Source organism: Urocampus carinirostris, chromosome 4 (genome assembly GCF_059441175.1).
Source record: "Urocampus carinirostris isolate Australia breed hairy pipefish chromosome 4, RoL_Ucar_1.0, whole genome shotgun sequence".
NCBI lineage: Eukaryota > Metazoa > Chordata > Actinopteri > Syngnathiformes > Syngnathidae > Urocampus > Urocampus carinirostris.
Window position 1 is genome coordinate 52,043,342 of NC_142352.1, and position 18,148 is coordinate 52,061,489.

General features: G+C 40.7%; 2 protein-coding genes across 2 annotated transcripts; both read right to left on the minus strand.

Moving 5' to 3' along the window:
• Positions 1–4,785: 4,785 nt before the first annotated feature.
• On the minus strand, positions 4,786–8,433 carry mis12 (MIS12 kinetochore complex component). Its single transcript, XM_088333305.1, has 2 exons — positions 7,963–8,433; positions 4,786–6,272 (listed from the first exon to the last, which is right to left on the minus strand). Exons 1-2 carry the CDS (start codon positions 8,350–8,352, stop codon positions 6,021–6,023), a joined length of 642 nt encoding a protein of 213 aa, XP_088189431.1. The 5' UTR covers positions 8,353–8,433; the 3' UTR covers positions 4,786–6,020.
• Positions 8,434–10,469: 2,036 nt separating this feature from the next.
• LOC148368147 (zinc finger BED domain-containing protein 4-like) lies at positions 10,470–12,469 on the minus strand. The gene is made up of 2 exons (XM_088333306.1): positions 11,440–12,469; positions 10,470–11,234 (listed from the first exon to the last, which is right to left on the minus strand). Exons 1-2 carry the CDS (start codon positions 12,467–12,469, stop codon positions 10,843–10,845), a joined length of 1,422 nt encoding a protein of 473 aa, XP_088189432.1. The 3' UTR covers positions 10,470–10,842.
• Between the last annotated feature and the right edge of the window lie 5,679 nt (positions 12,470–18,148).

The following is an 18,148-nucleotide window of genomic DNA, read 5'->3' on the forward strand; positions in this document are numbered from 1 at the left end:
AAAAGTATGAGGTGCGCATCAATCGTAACCTATTGAATAGAAGTGGGTCTTAAATCTAAATAAAAAAACTTCCATTGAGGTTGCACCTCCCATTCTGTGTAGCAGTTTTTGAGTATTTACATACTGCAGAGATCAATAGCTCATTGGCTTCATCTGAGCTGACTATGCCCTCATGTGTTGCAGAACAATCATCTGCTCATACTGAAGGACACAGGATTTTAATAAATAATATTTAGGAGAATAAAGTTTGAACCCCATAACACACCATTACGTACATACTGTTCCTGAGGTCATAATATGTCTCCTCGTCGTTGTCTTCTTCAGCAATGACCAGCTCACTCAGGCTAATGAAGAAAATATTAGGGTATGTCTTTTAATGTACATACAAATACAAGCATCTTTAGTGTGCTCAAGGACTTCCAGTTGAGGATTCACAACTCCCCGACGGACATCTTTGAAAGGGAAGACGTGCATTTATTTTTATTATCGTAAAAAGGTGAATGAGCATGCCTGTCTGTCCCACTGGAAATGCTTGACAAAAGTTTGTGTCTGTTGTTTTCGGGGAGTTGAACTCATCATCTGACTTTTCGTTCCTAAATTTAACAACGCGACTGCGTTGTTAAATTTAGGAATCATGTCACCACATTTATAACACATTCTCTCTATCACACATACACAAACAATTGTCATACAAAGGTAAGTAGATTATTTTGTCCAACACACCATTATGTACATACTGTTCCTGAGGTCATAATATGTCTCCTCGTCATTGTCTTCTTCAGCAATGGCCAGCTCACTCAGGCTAAGGGGCCGGTCACACAGCCGTTTGCGGCTGAATCACGGCTAAAATTTGGGTTTTTTTTTTGCCCGTGGTTGCCCGCGATGGAAAATGCGCAAAATTGGCCAACCCGCTGTTCAGCGGTGGTATGCCCGCAAAACCGACGCCGGCGACTGTTCCGCTTCCTCATCGCGTAATTTCCGCGTCATTTTCTCGTGTGGACCACGGGTATAAAAGCTCCCGAGCCGGTGTTGTGCCCAAATCCGACTCCTACGCAAACCCCCCTACCCCCCCACCCCCTCGCGTGAACACGCATTCTGCTGCGATCGCTTTTGTTGGAAGCGTGCATTGACGTTGGTGACTTTTTCATCCGCGTTAACAAACGCATTTGTAGAATACGATCACACTTTTTTGTTTAAATAAACGCGTTATATAGACTACGATCTCCCAATTGTTATAATTAGCTTGCTTTATTGTTTTAATAAGCGTTTTATATAGAATACGATCGCTTTTGTTGTAAGCGCAGCAGAATGCGCGTTCACGCGAGGGGGGGAGGATTTTATATACGGTGTGCATTACCGTTCGATTACGTTCACAACAAAAACAAAGACGGAATGGTTTAAGTTGTATTACATTCCCAACAAATGCAAGACGAAGTGGTTTTGGTTATATGTTCGCCATTACATTCCCTAAAAGTGATATAAAAGTGAGATAAAACTAGGTAAAAGTGGTTGTAGTAGCGAGGGGATACAAATCACGGCAGGGATGTATTTCTCGGCATAACACCGGGCTGTAGAAATCATAACCGCTCAAGACACAGTCCCGTGAAGATCAAGATTTCAAGCTATGGCACCGAAGAAGCCAATATGTTATTATTGTAATAGTTTTTCATTTTTATTTTATTATCTTGTTATGAAATGAAAAGAAATGTCAAGAAATAAAAATGGATTAAGATGAGGTCACTACGGTGACGGAGATCTATGTTCACCCCTTGACGTCTCGAGCACAACTGACGTGTGGTCGGCAAATCGCGCTGTATATACGCGGAGAAAGGCGTTTGACCGTCACACGCGTAACACGCTAATTTCACGTAATAACACCGTGATACAGGCGCAGAACATGCTATTACCATGCTCCACCCACGATTACCCGCTGAAATTTCCCGTCCTACCCATGTGTAACCACGCCCTGGCCGGGGCCAGAGCACGTCGTACCGCGTCATTACCTCGTGTGCCGCCCGCGGTTAACACGTGCTCAAAGTTTTGAGCAGCTCAAAACTTTTTCGCGCGGCCAACCGCGTGTGATACAGCTGCAAATAAGTATTTGAACACCTAGGAGAATTAATGCTAATATTTGGTACAGTAGCCATTGTTTGCTATTAGAGGTCAAACGTTTCCTGTAGTTTTTCACCAGGTTTGCAAACACTGCAGGCGGGATCTTGGCCCACTCCTCCACACAGATCTTCTGAGCTCCCTCCAGATTTTAGATTGGGTTCAGGTTTGGAGACTGGCTGGGCCATGCTAGAACCTGGATATGCTTCTTACGGAACTGCTCCTTGGTTTTCCTGGCTGTGTGTTTCGGGACTCCATGACCCATCTTCAATGCTCTGACTGAGGGCAGAAGGTTGTTCCCAAAAATCTCACAATACAGTATACGGCCCCAATCATCCTCTCTTTAATGCGGTTCACTCGTCCAGTCCCATATGCAGAAAAACACCCTCAAAGCATGAAGCTACCACCCCCATGCTTCAGAGTAGGGATGGTGTTCTTCGTATTGTACTCTTCATTCTTCTTCCTCCAAACATGCTTTGTGGAATTATGACCAAAAAGTTCTTTTTTGGTCTCATCTGACTACAAAACATTTTCCCACGACTCCTCTGTATCATCCAAATGGTCATATGCAAACTTAAGTCGGGCCTTGACATGTGCTGGTTTAAGCAGCTGAACCTTTCGTGCCATGCATGACTTCAAATCATGACGTCTTACCTCCAGTATCCTTGGATACGGTGGTCCCATCTCTTTCCAGGATATTGGCCAAGTCCTATCGTGTAGTTCCGGGCTGATTCCACGCCGTTCTTAGAATCATAGAGACCCCAAGAGGTGATATCTTGCATGGGGCTCCACTCCGATTGAGATTGACCGTCATGTTTAGCTTCTTCCATTATCTAATGATTGCTCCAACAGTGGACCTTTTTTCACCAAGCTGCTTGGCAATTGCTCCGTAGCCCTTTCCAGCCTTGTGGAGGTGCACAAATTTGTCTCTGGTGTCTTTGGTTAGCTCTTTCGTCTTCGTCATGTTACAAGTTAAAGTCTAACTGATTTTATGGGGTGGACAGGTGTCTTTATGCAGCTAACGACCTCAAACATGTGCATCTGATTTAGGATGATACATGGAGTGCAGGCGGACTTCTGATGGGCAGACTAAGGTATTTCAGGGTCAGAATTCTAGACGATACAGGTGTTCAAATACTTATTTGCAGCTGTATAAAACAAATAAATTGTTAAAAAGTCTGATTTGTGGATTTTTGTTTTTAGTTCATCTCTCTCACAGTGGACATGCACCTACAATGAAAATTTCAGACCCCTCCATGATTTCTAAGTGGTAGAAATAGCAAAATAGCAGGGTGTTCAAATACTTATTTTCTTCACTGTATGTATATGTAAATCAAGGCTTAAGACACACTTCTAATACAAAGTTTATGATTGATTCCCACCTTTTATTCTGTATTGTCCTGTCTTTTTCCAACTGCCTACCTGGTGGTGATACGAAGGAGAAGGACGATTTGAGATGAGTCAGCGGAACAGCGTTTGACCTGAAGCATGTGAACGCCTGCATGGACCAGCTGGCAGAGACGGGAAGCTGCGTAGTGGCCTTCATAGACTTTCTGGACTAGTTTACAGGCTGGGGGCGTCGCTGCTGTCATGCACTTTCCGGACAAATTTTCAACATGTTACCTAGTGTTTACTATGTTTGTGTACTGTAATGCTAAATGTAATTCACCCTGGTCATCCTGAAACGGGGATACCACTTGTGAGGTCCCTTCTCAAGGTTTCTCTTTCGCCTCACGCTGAGGTTTTGAGTTGTTTCTTGCCCGCATGTTGGTTTAAGATCAGGTAATTGTCATTGTAATCCTTTGCAGTCCTTTGAGACATTTTTTGTGATTAAGGGCTATATAAATTTGACTTGACTTTGACTATGTATAGCTCCATAAACAACAACTACGAAGAAAAAAATCCTACTTTACCGGTCAAGTAAATAGCTGGCGAAGGCAGCATCACCTTACTTCTGTAGTTTTCCACTGAAATATCTTCATCTTGGAAATGCAGCTCCAAGATAAATCCTTGTACTCTTGCGCTGGTTTTGATTGAGACGCTTTAGTTTGGGAGCGGTGGGAATATGTGTAGTCGTCCATTTAAGAATGTGTTTTAGACTTTCAGATTGAAATTCCAAATCTAATACTGAGCGACTTCTAAATGCTTTGAGAGAGAACCAATATATTTATTTGTTGTACTTTAACTTGGGTGGACCGGAAGAATGTCTACATTTTTTGTTTTGCCATTGGTAGGATTATGCCAAACGTACTGTGTAATATGTTACGTATGTCAAAGTCAAGCTAAGGATAGATAGATAGATACTTTATTCATCCCCGCAGGGAAATTCACAGAGGCGAGCTTTGCGTAATATTAAAGACACATAGCATTTTTGTTGTTCTGGGCACCTGTAGCAGTGCGACCTCAGACGAACATGGCGTCGACTTCCGCATGGGATTACTTTTTAGAAGAAACTAAAATCTCTCGACCTATGATTTTGCGTGAAAATTAATATTGGTATGATAGTTCATGTATTTTTGCCTAGTATTCGAATTAATGTTGTTCTTTTTATTGAAAGAACGTCTTTATTTGACCACTAGGAGGAATTAAATATTATATACTGTCCCTTTAAGTCACCCAATTTTGGAAATTTAATAAAGACCAGGCTCACAAATAGGGAACAGGCCTTGAATATTGTTTATTGTGAAGAAAAAAGTACCGTATTTTCCGCACTATAAGACGCACCGGGTTTTAGGGCGCACCCCGAAAAAATAGTTTTTGGTCCTATTTTCGACATACATAAGACGCACCGGATTATAAGGCGCTACAATGGGAACATGGACAAAACAGTCAGATAGTTCAGTCCAACTTATTACCCCCTTAACATTCCGAAAGCTTGCAAAGACGCAAATACGTGTCGAGAACACGTGCGGATGCGGTGTCCGTAAGATGTCACTCAAACGCATCGTTCCATCATTCGGAAGGTTAAAGTCTTAGGATTCAAGAAATGCTAACCATTCCTTAGTATCTATTTTCTTTTTCGCTCGCAACTTTACTGTGCATATGACAATAAACACTTGGAATTGAGTTTAATTTAAAAATAGACACTCCATTCCATCCATTATCTGCACCGCTTATCACAGAAACATCGAGTTCAGTCTGAAACAAGATACAGGGACAATATAAAACCCGGAGTAGCTCACCGAAGTCGTTGTGTTCATAATAATGTGAGGGTAGTAAATCCAGGAGAATATACAATATCTACAAATACAGAATAGAAAAAAATGCTTTCTCTATGCCGTCAGCCACATGCTATACGCATTTATCTTTTTCGGCCAATTGCAGGCTTTGTTTCGCCGTTTAAGCCAATGGCAGCCTGTAAATGATAAAAAGGATCCGCCTCTTGACCTCCGAATAACTTTAGCCAATAGTGATCGATTCAACTGATGATTGACACATCTTTTTCGGCCAATTGCAGGCTTTGTTTGCCGTTTAAGCCAATGCCAGCCTGTAAATGATAAAAAGGATCCGCCCCTTGACCTCCGAATAACTTTAGCCAATAGTGATTGATTCAAACGATGATTGACACATTGGTTAGCCAATGAAACGCCGGTAAATAAATCTCAGCATACACCGCGTACTACTTGGCGTTCGGGGGAAAATCTAGTCGGCGGCTGCAAGTTAGTTGGAAAACTTTGCAATTTTAAAATTGATCCATAAATAAGGCGCACTGTATTATAAGGCGCATGGTCAGCTTTTGAAAAAAATAAAGGCTTTTAGGTGCGCCTTATAGTGCAGAAAATACGGTACTCAAGCCACTTACAATGTACAAACATGAATAACGTGAAATTTGGACACATCTTCCTCTGTTAACTGAAAGAGTGCAAGAGTCTGCATCAGACAAATTAAACCTAATACAGTACACGGTCGGTTCAGTTGAGATTTGGAGCCTTGTTGCAGACCTCCGCAATGATTTGCTGCAATTTCTCCACAGACACAATCACTGGTTGGAAACTTTCCTGGTAGTTACGATAACCTTCCCTGAGCCAGGCCAGGACACCATCCATCTTCTTTTGTACTGCCACATGCTCAGCAAACTCGGCTTGCAGAGCATGTTTTGCATACACCTCGGCCTTATGAGCCCTGCGTAGCTCTGTTAAAGAAGACTCCAGTCTGAGCAACTCCTAAAGATAAGGAGAATGTAGTTAATAATATGAATTGGTGAGGGCATTTATTACGACTGCACGACTTTGGAAAAAAACCTAGTTGCGATTTTTAATACCTGTATTGCAATTTTCATGCGATTTTTGATTTTAAAATAAAAGTGCATTTTCTGTGCCGTGTTTTTGGGGTGAGAATTTAATCAAAGTGAGCAGTGTTTCGCATCAAATTTTGTGAGCCCGCGGTGGGTGAACAGTCTAGGGCAAGGGACTCAAACTTGCAGCCCGGGGACCAATTGCGGCCCACATGATGATCGTTTGACAATCTTAAAGTATGGTGGTAGAAAAAAAACATTCATTAAAAAGAACGATATTGATGTAAAAATAAACCAAAATACATGAACTATGATATAAACAAGCATCTTTTAAAAAAATATACTAGTTTTTCTAACCATTTGAGTTAGATGTAAAAATTCAGCCCAACCCGGCCAGAGTTGCGGGTATATAAACCCGACAGAATTACTTGGTTGGATAAACGAGCCAGAAGTAAACCCGAAGCTTGTATTTACTGCCAAAGTAAACACGAAGCTTTACTCCAGCCGTGCGTACTTCAGCCCCAAACTGTGCATTTTGGCTAGACCACGCAGCTTGAGGTTTACTTGGGGCAGAGTCCCTAAAATCAAATGAGCACTGAAAGTGCAGTTCCTAAATGAACAGTTTAGCGCTGATTTGCGCATATCGGCAACGTTCAGCGAACGAAAGTGAAACTGGACAAAAGGACACCGAAAAGAAAATCAAATTATGCAGATTACAAGCAGAAAAAGTTTTGACTGATTGGGCTATTGCTCATTATGATGACGTCTGCTTCGCGCATTTCCGAGGGATTGTCAAAAGCCAGCAAATGCAGACGTCATTGGTTCAGTTCTTCAAGAAACAGGGCGCAAAAACACTGCTGAGGACCAGTAAACAAAGAGGCCAGTTACAAAAAAAGAGAATATTTTCATTATTCCTTTATTCTTTGATTTTTTTTACATTGTGTGCCTCTCGTTTTTAGGTTTCGTGTAGTATTGTTTTTTCAACTTGTATTTGTTTCATGTTCGGAGGCGTTTTTAAGATTTATTTAAAAAATATATACATACTATTGAATTTCTTGGAACGGATTAGAGAATTCACATTGAAAAGTCGCCTCTACTTACTAATTTTTTCAGGGTTACAAATCGACTCCCGGAAAGAATTAAATTAGTAAGTAAAGGTACGACTGTATTGAAGGATAAGCAATGCAGAAAATGGATGGATGGACATAAGATTGAGGACCCCATCAGCGTAACCATGGCTGCCTTCAAAGAGCCAGGTGTAAAAGAAAAACTCTGAAAAGATTGCATATCCAAGTCACAAACACTACAGTAGCATTAAAATATGTTGCTACACATTCAGGTACAGTATTCAATACGTAACTGTTACACTAAATATACCAATCATTAAAACATCTTGGACATTTTCTGAATAATTTCTCTAGGTCGCTCATTGGCATTTATATGAAAAACGCAGCCGTGCCGTTGAGCAGTCACTTACCAGATTTTGTAGTGGACAGCCATTGCGGGGACAGTATTTTTTGGTCAACGTGCTTATTTGCCCCCACTTATTTATAGACGCTTGAAAATTATCAGAGCGCTATATAACGTTATGAGTTTGACACATGTGTACTATAACTTGCCTGTGTATCCGGGGGCTGTTTTCGGTGACATTGGTCCTCCTCCAGCAGGACGTTTGACGAGACGGAGAAGCAATGGGTGACCAGCAGCTCCTCCATTTCCCCTGACAAATGCTTGAAACGCTCCCCCAAATACGCTTGTAGTTTAAAGGTACATTTTCTAAACTGGACCACAAGCTGCTCCTCGGTTGTCAGGTCTGACTGGCCTTTACCCAGTTGTCGCACACTTACTCCCTCCACTACCTTTAAAATGTCGCACAGAGAGTCCAAAAAGGCGCTTGAGAGACGAAACATGAACGTCTGCGGCGTAAAGCCAAACAATTGCGTCTCGTATTCATGCAAAGAAGACACTGAGAGAACTTCAGTCCCCTCACAGTGATCTTCAGCGTCCATAGTTGTTTTTATTTTTTCCCGCTGTTCGTCGAACTTTTCTTCGAGGTAATGTTGGCTGTCGGGACACTTTACGGCGCTCTACTGCCACTAAGCGGAAGGCTGCTAAAAGCAGAAAGCTGCTTTTCAAATTCGGTACAGTACCAGGTAGGAACAAATGTTGGCCTGGGAGGGGTGTGGCTCAACCAGGCTTTCCTTGTCCGAGACACACCACCCTCGTGGTAAACCGACACCCTGGTCCAACTGACCAACCAACAGCTTCGGAGACAAATCACTGTCGAAGACATACCCACAAAAAGACGCTTTGTATTTGTAAAAATTTATACATACCCGTAAAATATTGATTGTGTGTAAATTAAAAAGACACTCTTTTAGAACTAATACTAAATGACAAAAAAATCTACGGAAAAAAACACATGTCAAATCAGGTTACAGGTACAAAACATTTTAGTAGGTTCACACTTCAGGAAAATATATATATATATATATATATATATATATATATATATATATATATATATATATATATATATATATATATTTTATTTTTTTTTTTTTCAAAAACGCGACCTGTATTCAATCCGTTAACAGTGGTCTGTGCAGTTTGAGGTGTCCTTATAAAATGAAAGTTAAAGGTGGGGTGTCCAATTTGTGATGTCGGTTAAAAATTTCAATGTTGAATATGTGTTAGCAATGCTCAACTGTGTCGCGGAGCGGGAAACAGGAAATAAGGACTCCTTTGCGTAGACGTACTTACAATTTATTGGGGGAAGAGGAGGAGGGCTCACAATCGATCCGGGAATCGATGGTCGTAGGAGTGGATTAGAAATCCACTCAAAAGAAAAGAATGTCCAAAAACAAACGGATTACACCAAAAACAAAACAGGATCAAATATGGGCAGATTCGCAGGATTAACAGGATTTAACAGAAGTCTCACAGACAGAAGTTTAACAAGTATAACAGTACTCCAAAAGCAATCAGTCAAATGCGTCTCAGCCGGTGTTCATGGGCGGGGCCAACTGGGCACCGAGGCAACCGCGCCAGAATCAGGTGCCACTCGGCTGGGACCAACTGGGCGCCATGGCAACCGCGCCAAACGTGATAAACTGAGTTCAAAGAGCTCTTATGTTTTTTTTTCTATTGTGCCTATGTGCTGTTTTCTTACTTAAACAGTTTATCAGAACGTGTCTAAATACACGCAAACATGTGTTACTCTGAGCTATCACCTGGCTAAAAGTCATGATTGCAGGCTTAAGTTTTCAAATGACGCACCAGTCCATCTGAAAGGCAGATATCATTTTTTTTCCACACCAGACACAGGCCAATTTGGCTAGGTTCACACTTCATAGCTTAATGCTCAATTCAGATTTTTTTGTGAAATCTGATAATTTTGTGAGAGTGTTCACGGTTTACACATCTACTGTGTGTAGTTTACCGCATGCGCAAAGCAGAACGCTTGACGTCACACGCAAAGAGCCTGGTGTCTACGGAGTACACATTGATACTAAAGGCATAGCGTATTGAGCAGTTTAAAAGTTATTTTGCTGAGGTTGAGGGTGAAAAGACCCTTAAAAAAATCCCCCCCCCCCCCAAATATTAATTAAATATGAAACCTCTCTTTCCCTCCATTGAATGCTTTCCGTGTGTTCATCCACCATGGTTGTTGAGTTCTATGATTAGCAGACATGGGACCAAGTCACACATGTGCAAGTCTCAAGTAAGTCCCAAGTATTTTTTTCTTGGGCAAGTCAAGTCAAGTCAAGTCACAGGCTGTGTCAAGTCAAGTCAAGTCAAGTCCTGTGATAGGTCAAGTCAAGTCCAAGTCAAGTCACCTTTGGCGTACTGTTGTAATTTTAGCTTCAGAATCTGATCTTAATAAAGTGAAAGGCAATATATAAGAAATCAAGTAATCATCCTTGGCTAATGTGCCTAACCTGTAATAAAATATTTGTATCCTAAATACTCATGTTCAGTAAAATACATCATAGACTCAAACAAACAGTGATATCGTCAGTATTTGGTATTTATTGACAGAAAAAGTGATCTGTAGATCGAAACCCAAACTTTTACTTTTTTTTTACTTTTACAAAGTAACAATAACAGCTAAAACAAATACTAACTTACAGAGGATTAAACTGTCACATTTCTCTTGCTCTTTTCTTTGCAGATTTCTCTCTCACACGCTTTCTGTCACTCACTCAAACAGTATATCCATAAGTCAATCCCTTTTTATGAGGAAACAAATAACAGCTAAAACAAATAGCTTATTATTATTAAACTTTGTTACATTTCTCCTCTCTCTCTCACTCACACACTCACACACACTCACACACTCTCACTCACTCACTCACTCACTCACTCACTCACTCACTCACTCACTCACTCACTCACTCACTCACTCACTCACTCACTCACTCACTCACTCACTCACTCACAATGACACAAATTAACTCACTCACTCAGTCACTGTATATCCATCAGTCATTCCCTTTTTACAAGGTATTGCATTTGCAAAATAGAAGATTAGACAGGGTCTTATCTGCAAGCCGAGCTCGATGGGGTCTCATAATGATTCCACCATGGCTGAAGACTCTTTCCACTGGGGAACTTGAGGCTGGCACTGACAAAGCTTTCATTGCAACAGGAAAAAGGGCAGGGAGGACAGCCCTGTTTGCGTCCCAGAAGGACAGACAAGGCTGCCCACAACAAAGAGAAAAATAGTTATTTAGTTGTGTCTCTGGGTTGGTGGTTGGGTCCTGCTTGCGGCGTTTTTTGTAGCCTGAGAATAGGCCAGTGCTGTCTTCTTGCTGGCTTTCGCTTTCCTCCTCTAGGAATTCAGGACTCTGGGATGTTGTGTGAGGTTGCACCTCACGTAGAATCAGATCTAATTAAAACAAAGAAAAAAAAGGGCAAGCGTAAGATCTCATGAGCATTATTCAAAATTGAACATCCACAGTTTGATACGCTTGCAAAATCATCTCTAAAATGGATTATAATACTCATATAACTGTTTTGAATTACATTTCCATAATTTGATAATGGTGACACGCCTAAGTGTACATCACGTTAAAAAAAAAAAATCCACTGACCTTTTACCATGTCAACAATGTTATTCTTGACATCATCGGTGACAAGCACATCATGCTGAAGCCACATCATGGAGAAAGCCGGGTCCAGGACAGCTGACCTGATGTAGACTGGGTCTGCAAATGGCAGCTCTTCCCCTGATGCAGCTGACAACATCTTCACATTAACGAAGATTCCCCGGAACCGTTTCTTCAAAGAGAATTGCAGGCTATGGATCATGCTTCCCAGGAAGCGCACTTGCGGCTTGAGTCTTTCCAAGTGGTGGTTAAGAGACAATACACAGGGGAGGACAGAGCTAATCGTCACAATCTTCTCTCCCTGAGTAAGATCAGTGGCCTCTGCAAATGGCTGTTGCACATCACAAAGTTCCTTCATCAAGTTCCACTCCCTAATTGAGAAGACCAGCTCACTGTGTCCCGTGTTCTGAACAACACTGCACAAGTCCTGGTGACTGAATGAGAGCACTGCCTTGACTTGTCGGAAAGTTGAATTCCACCGTGTGTTTACAGCAGCGGGTATCCCTCGCTGATCAAACTTCTCCTCAAACGCATCTTTAAAGGTGCTGGATGTATGCAAGAGAGAGCTAAGCTTGGAGCATTTTGCAAAGGAACTGTTCATGATCCGTGCATCCTTGAGACCATCACCAACAGCTAACTGCAGAGTATGCGCAAAGCATTGCTGACGTTTAGGGCTTCCTCTGTTGATTGTGCGGTCCACAGTCTCCCAGTCACCTCTGGAGAGGTCTTCCCACAATTCTTCATCATCCAGATTGTCATCATCGGTTACTTCGTCATCTTGATCCTTCGGAAAACAGACTGAAAATGCTCGCTTCATATTCGCAGCATTATCACAGATTATGAAGTCGAGTTTTTTCCGAATGCCATAATCCTCACACAGGGAATCAAAGGCTTCAGCAATGCGCTCTCCTGTGTGAGATCCCTTGAATCTGCTGCATGCCAGCAGGTATGACTTCAGCATGACTCCTTCTGAGGTTGTTAAGACATGGCCAGTGACTCCCAAAAAGCCGCGCATCCTCCTATCTGACCAAATGTCTATGGTAACCGACACATGGTCTACACCAGCAAGAATCACTTTGATCTTTTCTTGCATGTCTGCAACAAGTGATTCTATTGTTGAAGTTATTGTTCTGCGGCAGATAGGCTGGTATTTGGAGTCGACCACAGACATGAAGTGCCTGAAATGTTTATTTTCCGTCATTGAAAGGGGCATGCTACATCCAATCACAAGATCTGTAACAATAGCATTGGTTATGGACTTCTGTTTGGGATGATTTGCTGAATATGCTTCCAGAGGACGAGACTGGATGAACTGTGATATTGCAGGCTGTGTAGTATCAGTGCAGGCGTTTCTTGTCCTTTCATACTCTGCATATCTGTGAAGCAGATGCAAAAACAAGAATGAGATGTCCTGTATGGTTGGGCAGACATGAAATCATGACATATGGTTAAAAAAACAGTTGTTTGAAACTTTCTGTATTTTTTTTTATCTATCTTCTGGATGATATTACTTAATATCAAATCAACTGTAACTGAAGCTTTTACCACATTTTTTTACTTTTTTATGCTCATAAAGCTGGTATATCTTAACCATGTGATAGTTAATAAATAAAACAATTTATTTAACATTTCCAACCATGAAATCAAATTTTTTAAAGAAAATAATGAGCTAATATTTATTTTTATACTAAAAAGTTACTAAAAAAAAACTACAAAAAAAACTTCCATAATTGTCGACTTAGTGGTCTTAATTATAAGATTGGATTAACATTATTGTCACTATTTGATTTGGAGACTACTGGCATAACTTTTGATCTAGCCTGCACGATTGAGGCGGTTTTAGCGTGATGACGTTGTAGTCTGATTGGTTGTAGCATAGTCCAGTAGTACACAGAGGCATTTGATCAACGCAGCCTCTCGGATGGTTGGCCAGACTAAACTCGTGTGATGAGTTTATCACACGTTTATCACAGTTTATTAATAGTCGCGATAGCCAGGCTTTATTGTTGCACTTTTATTGCACTTTATTGTTGTCAATGTCTACGCATAGGACAGTGTGGAACGTAATTTCGATTCCGTTTTATGTCAAGTACATTTGAAGGAACTGGCAAATAAAACTGACTTTGACTTGACTATGTACGATCAGCATGCCTGTGAAAAAGAGCGGATCCCCCTGCAGCTGCCGCCAACCCCACACTCTCCCCAATCGTGGAAGGTGCCCTTTTGCCAACACTTCCAAATTATATGCAGATTGAGACTATAACATTAAGGCAAAGACACATTTTTCAGGGATGTGATTTTTCCGCTAATTCGCGGAATTCCGCTTTCGCTCCAAAAATAAAATTTTAAAATTTCCGATTCTTTTAAATGGTAAAAAAAACGATTTCGTCTCGACAGCGTTCCATTTTAGTGTTTCCGTAACTGAAATGAAACGTACTTGCGATTGGTTGAAGTCTCCGTGTTGACCAATAAACGCGCTCCTTATAAAGGCGTAGGAGTATGCCATTGTTCATTTCTCACACGTTTTTGCCGAGTGTTTAAAGAAAGATGTCCGAGATCGAACGCAAAGATGCTCCGCGAGTTAAAGAAATTGCTAAGATCGTAAAAAAACAAGTTTCGATCGGACTGGTTAGAGAAGGAATTATCTACAAATGTTGGTGACCCCGACGTGATCCAATGTAGCGAGCAGAGACGGGAGTCGTAAGCGGAGTGTCAAACAAAGGTGCCAACGAAAGCTGCTTTAATGACATTTAAACTGGCGATAACAAAACAAACACGAGAGTGGCTAGAACCGGCCGAATTAAGAGTCCCCCTAGGAACTCGCTAACTAAACAATGGTTCCGTGGGTGAATTATGTACAACCCACTACAGTACTTTCATTTATAGATAACATCTTCTTCTATAACAAAGACATTTATGGTATGTTCTAATATGAGTTACTTTTCATTTGGTCATGATACAATTATTTGTTCATGAAATTTGAACTCTTCAACATGATTTATGTGTTAACTTAGTAATCACATGAGTTAGATATGATGATATTCTCAGTGATAGTTTTTAATAGCAAAGGCAGTCCAATGTTTTTTAATGTGACTGATTTTGAGTTGACTTAAACTGTAATTTTATATGGGATAGTTCAAAATACATTGAAAATGTATGCTGTTGTTTTGTCTATTTCTTTGTCATCTGAGTGCATTGAAAGTACTTAAAAACACGGAAAACCCATGACCTCCGGGGGGCTTCGCCCCACTTCTCCCCCCACCAGGGCACTGCCCTGGACCTAGCTGGGTGCCCGCGGCCCCCAGACCCCCGCCTAATTTTCAGATAATTTCACTTTGGTCAAATCACATCCCTGATTTTTGATCATGTACAGTGCACGTGTCCTTCTCAACTTCACCGCTTAGCCTACCCTATTTTCTCAATTAGACAGCCCGTTTATCCGTAGCTCCTAGCTCAATATGCCTGGCTTGTCTTTTGCGTTACCCGTTGTAGGATAGACGAGGCACTATGAGCACAAATGCATTCGTTTTACTCAAACATACTGCAATGTTTATAAAAGTAAATGAATGAAGCATCATTGACGCAGGTTACGATAACCTCTCGTCTCTGCATAAGAATGTCACAATGATAAACTGAAACCCCCCTGTGCAGCGGCTAAATCGCCCTGCCGCTCACTCTTAGCTAACAACCAAAGAGTAAGCAACTGGACTTTTTAGAGATTGAGCTGTAGATGTTCCTCATGGAAGTTCCTCAAGCTCAAATTAGAAGTCCAGTTGCCTACAACTAAACTGTATGGATAAAATGACCTGGGTGAATGACAATATTCACAGACATTAGCCAACATCCAACTCACCAGATATTAACACATTGACAAACAGATATTAACACTGACAAACACTTACTGGGCAGAATGGCTCTTCAAATGTCGGATGAAATTTGAGGTGGTGGTCTGGCTGTCCGAAATTTTCCCGTTGCAAAATTTGCACTGCGCTGTTCGCCGTTTACCTTCTTCACAGAAGTTTTTGAAGCCAAAAGTTACTACCCTCGGAGCAGACATGCTGACTTCAGGTGGTTGCCGTGGAGGTGTGTGGCGCATGGGCAGAGTGGGCGTGACATGAGAGCGTTTCTCAGCCCGCATCCCGTACTGTAATTGTCAACATTATTTAAATAATGAAATATATATATATATATGAACACGCAAGTCATTCAAGTCATCGTGGCTCAAGTCAAGTCAAGTCCCGAGTCTTAGATTGCCAAGTCCAAGTCAAGTCACAAGTCATAAAAACAGCGACTCGAGTCGACTCGAGTCCAAGTCACTAAGTCTCAAGTCCCCATGTCTGATGATTAGTCCCACCTCCCGATTAGTTGCAAGTGGCATGACTGCGCCTTGAACATTCACAAAAGTCACATTCCAAAAGGACTGAGGACCACATATGAAAGTGGTCTGGGTCAAGGCACAAGCGAGCTAAGCGGCTGCTTAGGGCCCCGCAACCACTAGGGGGCCCCCAAGAGTGGTTAACTTTTTGGGTGCCAAAATTGTCCCCATTGTCACTTTGTGTGTCCACTCAAAAATACTTCTACAGAAATACAACAAAAATACTACACAATAACTACAAAACTAAATATCAAATATAGTGGTTTAAAACAAGAACCTCATATATCATTTTGCTTTCATTCTGAAAAGAATTACTACAAAAATACTACTAGAGTAATAGATAGATAGATAGATAGATAGATACTTTGTTCATCCCCGAAGGGAAATTCACATTTCCAGCAGCATCCCTGAGCTGAGAACAATCGAGAACAATCGAAAATAACACGGGAGCTGCTGGAGTGGCTGCCATTCGTGACGGCGCCGGAAGAAAAGATTCAATTTGAATCATTTACAAACAAACAAACAATTGAATCATGTACAAACAAACAAACAAAATATTCATGTTTCAATAAGTGGAGTGTTAAAATATTTCTGATACTGATATAACCAGATAAAACTAATTTTAAGTTACCTGTCCAAATGAATGTTGTGCCATCTCACCTTTCCAATACCATATTACAAAATACTACAGTAGAATTATTTACTCCGAATATTCTACAAAAAGACAACAACAGTAATATTACAAAAATACTAAAGAAATGTGACAAAAATACCACTATTGAAATACTACAAAAAATGTAAAAAAATACTGCTTTGGGAATACATCATTTATACATTTACTGAAGTACTAAAACATACCAATACATTATGCTATGAGATAAAAAAAAAGCTACTCATAAAATATTACTACAAAAATACTACTACAACAGAAATACTGCAAATTACACCTAAGGCGATACTACAACTCTCCTATGTAAATATCACAAACTACTACAAAAATGAAACTACAGTGACACTGTACTGCAAAGATACTACAGAAATACTACAGATATACAACAAACATTCTTATATGGAAATACTACAAAATACAACAGAGATAGTGCAAAAATACCCCCAAAGAATACTACAGAAACACTACACAAATACATCTAAAAATCTACTTTCGAAATACAACAAAAGTACAACAGAAATACTAAATAAATACTATATGGAAATACTACATAAAAATATTTCAGAAATACTACAAAAATAGTACAAAAAAACTACAGTAACACTACAAAAAAACTACAGAACTTCAATAAAAATCCCACTTCAGAAATATTTAAAAAAAAATGAAAAAAAAAACTACAGTAATATTTAACAAACTAAACAACAAATCTAGTGCTTGAAACAGGGACCTAATATACAACTTTAATTGTGGTCGTTTCAAAGCCAATTTGATGAAACCAATCGATTTAAAAACAAATATAACATGTCACATGCAACCCCTGACTCCAAATAGTTGCCCACCTCTGGTGTAGTACATGGAATGAGTTCTAGTATGGATGCAAATTAACAAGTAAATAGAGGGCCTCAAATATAATTTTGCTTAGGGCCCAATGAAGGCTTGGGACGGTCCTGGGGTCTGGTGTAATAAAACCCGATGTGTGCTGTTCAGACTTTAACAAATCGGATTCCGGTCGTGTCTGTGCAAAGAAATCCGATTTCCGTGCAGTTTGAACACAGCCTAAAAACGATATGTACATATCTGACATGGACGTAACAAGCCCCTTTTTGGGTGTGTCAAGCCTCCCCAAATCAACCCAAAATTATAACATTTTTAAAACTCTCTTTTCCTTAACAAATGACAGTATATGCTAAAAAAATACGACAGACATTAGATAAAAAATGCTAAAAAAGTAAAACAAAAATAAAATGTGAAAAAGGGAACTGCTTTGAAATGGTTTTGTTCATTTGATTCCAAAGTGAGGGTATGTTGTACAGTGGTTGTGTTGAACAACTGTTTACAACCCAATACCATGACTTTATTATCTCATCGCATCTCATCAGCTGCACCGCTTATCCTCAGTAGGGTCGCGGGGATGCTGGAGCCCGTCCCAGCAATCATCGGGCATTGGGCAGGGGACACCCTGGACTGGTTGCCAGCCAATCGCAGGGCACACGGGGACAGACAACTCACTCGCTCAGTCACACCTAGGGACAATTTGGACCGGCCAATTCACCTGAAATGCATGTTTTTGGAATGTGGGAGGAAACCGGAGTGCCCGGAGGAAATCCACGCAAGCACGGGGAGAACATACAAACTCCGCACAGTAAGGC